The sequence below is a fragment of the Eptatretus burgeri genome, chromosome 2 (genome assembly GCF_056783735.1).
Source record: "Eptatretus burgeri isolate ZD-2024b chromosome 2, Ebu_testis_v1, whole genome shotgun sequence".
Lineage (NCBI taxonomy): Eukaryota > Metazoa > Chordata > Myxini > Myxiniformes > Myxinidae > Eptatretus > Eptatretus burgeri.
Window position 1 is genome coordinate 142,741,634 of NC_140962.1, and position 2,692 is coordinate 142,744,325.

Genomic DNA, 2,692 nt, shown 5'->3' on the forward strand with positions numbered 1-2,692 from the left:
AAACACACAATTTTGATGAAACTTGGCCACAGGCTTCATATCTGATGCCTAACAAAGGTGTATTGACCGCATCAAAATCTGTGCTCATTATCAGGTTGAAATCAGGCGCAAAACACTAAAAATTCTTGTCATAACCTCCACGGGGCATTGCATCAGCAGCACATCCATGCCCTTAGCCAAAAACATGACCTGTAAACATGAATCACTGTAATCAGCATCGAGAGAGCCTCCATTCAACCAATCAATTGACCAGATTCTGCGTATGAACCAAATTTCGATATTATATGACATCATCGACTGTTGCTCCTGTTCCAGGTTCGCTTCCGGACCCATGCTCCTATGTTTTTTTGTTTTTCACCATCTGTGCATGCTTTCATGCATGGGACAGATCTAGAAGCATTAATCCATAACTATTTTGTCTTCAGAAGTATGGAATACAATATTTACTGAAAGTTGGTTCAGTATGCCTTGAAATGTTGAAAAACCAACAACAACTAGAATGGCACTCAGAAGAGCACATACTTCCATCAGGCTGAACAATTTATGTTATATATCCCAATGATAAGCTGGATCTGCATATGAACCTGAACCAAAATCTAATTGTCTTGTTATTATCACCCACCAAACCTGTCCACCAAGTTTCGTCCGAATCCATCAATAACTTTTTGAAATATCATGCTACGTATCGGTTTTGGTCCTCTCTCAATGATGAAGAATCACTTTTAAAAATTACAGTATCCAGATCCGGATCTTCACCAAAATGTAATCAATTCATCCTCATCATACTCCCAACCTGTCCACGAAGTTTTTTTTTTTTTTTTCCGAATCCGTCCATAATTTTTTGAGATATCCTGCTCACAGACAGACAACCAAAACAGAGGTGAAAACATAACCTCCGTCTGTCCACTTTCGGTGTCGGAGGTAAATAATACCCATTCAAAATTGAATTCCGGTCGAGTCAAATCTTCGCTGCAGAAAATGGATACGTTGTTGATATCTTTCAACTTAACTCTGCCGCACATCCGAGCCGAACAAATAAAACACACTAAAAAGTCAGGAATGATTCATTCGAATTGTTAAAAAAACAAAAACCAAACAGAAGCACCGAAGAGACAAGTATACATATAATGCACACGTAAGGAGCTGCCTCGATCCGGATATCGGATATTATGCAAAGTTTTGTACAATTATTTTTTTTTTACACTTTTGCTGGTCTGTGATATTCATCAGCAACAGGAATGACAGTCGAGATGTGAATTTTAAAAACAATTATTCAACAATCGGAAATATGTTTAAAAACATGTAAACAAGGTACAACACGCATCACGTGAGGCACATGACACGGTTTGGCCTTTAGGAAAGGCCTTCGAAAGTTTATGATGCATATCACGGGGGAGTTTTATGCGCCACGAGTGGTTCAATGATACCTGATGATGAAACCACATGATCATCTTGGTCTGGAGCAAATCTTTCCGAAGATCCGTCCTAATAAGAGGCACACACATCTTGTGAACCAAAACAACTGGTACGCCAAATGTTATTTAAAAAAAAAACAAAAAAACAAAAACAAAACGTGCAGTCACACAGGATCAATAAATATAAGTTTGTAACAACAAGGCAGTATTTGAAATGTTTTCCCATGACCAAAACCATCTCGAGATGCATTCACATTATCAGCCAGTGCCCCGCGAGCCCAGACTGCATCGGGGTACACCAGAGTGCAGAGCCACCAGTAGTCACGCATAAATAAATAAAGAAAATGCTAAATGTTCAGGTGTTTGTAATCGTATGGGCCAGCACTCTCTCTGCCAGTCTGCTGATGATGTCAGGATAAGAGCGTGGTGGTCTAGTGGTGCCTCAGGTTGGTCGTCGCGACTATTCCGGCACAAAGGGTTGTTGTGAAAGGCCCATTATCGGTCCGTAAGTTCTACTGCATGTCTCAAACCAAAGTTTCTGTCTTTCCTTCCTCCTCGGATCTCCACTGAGGGACTGTTTCATTAAAGATCGGAGCTGGTTGGGGTGTGAGGTTCCTGGATGCACCATTCATGCGCCGCACCATGGAGTCAGAGTAACATCTGTTCACAAAGCCAAATCCAGCATGTACATGAAGTGAAACCAAATCCAGCATGTACATTATCAATTTCAATATCAATCAGTACTATTAAGGGAAACAAAAGGCCTTTGCCATTCTTGAACTCATCACGTACCTTGTGTTTGCTACCAGGGCATGGTTCTGAGGAGTGTAGGCCAGGCCTGAATAAGAAGGGTGGTGGTGTTCCCTTTGGCTGGTGTACTGTATGGGTTCACAGTTCTGGACCATTGGTGGTTCAAAATACCGTTTGCTGTTCATTGCTGGGACTGGACAGAACAAAAAATTGGTCAAATGTAAGATATCAGAAGAACCACAAACTGTGTTATTAAAAATAATGCAAAGCAGTTGCTAACTTTCATCTTGACTTTCTACTTGAGAAGCTGAAAATGAAAAATGTGAATACATGAACAATGCAACAACATGTTTAGAGCTTTTTGTGTCAACCAAATATAGACTTATGGTGGAGGGAAGAGACAGTGAGCCCACAGTTAAACACAAGAAGCAAGTGAACAAACGAAACGGAAGAGGAGAGAAAGGAGAGAGAGGAAAGAAGGAAACAGAAACCTACAACTAAGAGCATTTGATTAGGAAGGATTAATG

At 40.5% G+C, this 2,692-nt stretch overlaps 1 protein-coding gene across 7 annotated transcripts in view; it reads right to left on the minus strand.

Annotated features, from left to right (window-relative positions):
• Window positions 1-1,048: 1,048 nt before the first annotated feature.
• LOC147033385 (FERM domain-containing protein 4A-like) overlaps window positions 1,049-2,692 on the minus strand; it is a 213,140-nt gene continuing 211,496 nt past the window's right edge. For all 7 annotated transcript variants that reach the window (XM_085853873.1, XM_085853889.1, XM_085853864.1 and 4 more), the window contains 2 exons: window positions 2,208-2,358; window positions 1,049-2,075 (listed from right to left, as the gene is read on the minus strand). In XM_085853873.1, the coding sequence (XP_085709999.1) occupies window positions 1,940-2,075; window positions 2,208-2,358 (287 nt within the window). In that variant the 3' untranslated portion in view covers window positions 1,049-1,939. The remainder of the gene's footprint in view (window positions 2,076-2,207; window positions 2,359-2,692) is intronic.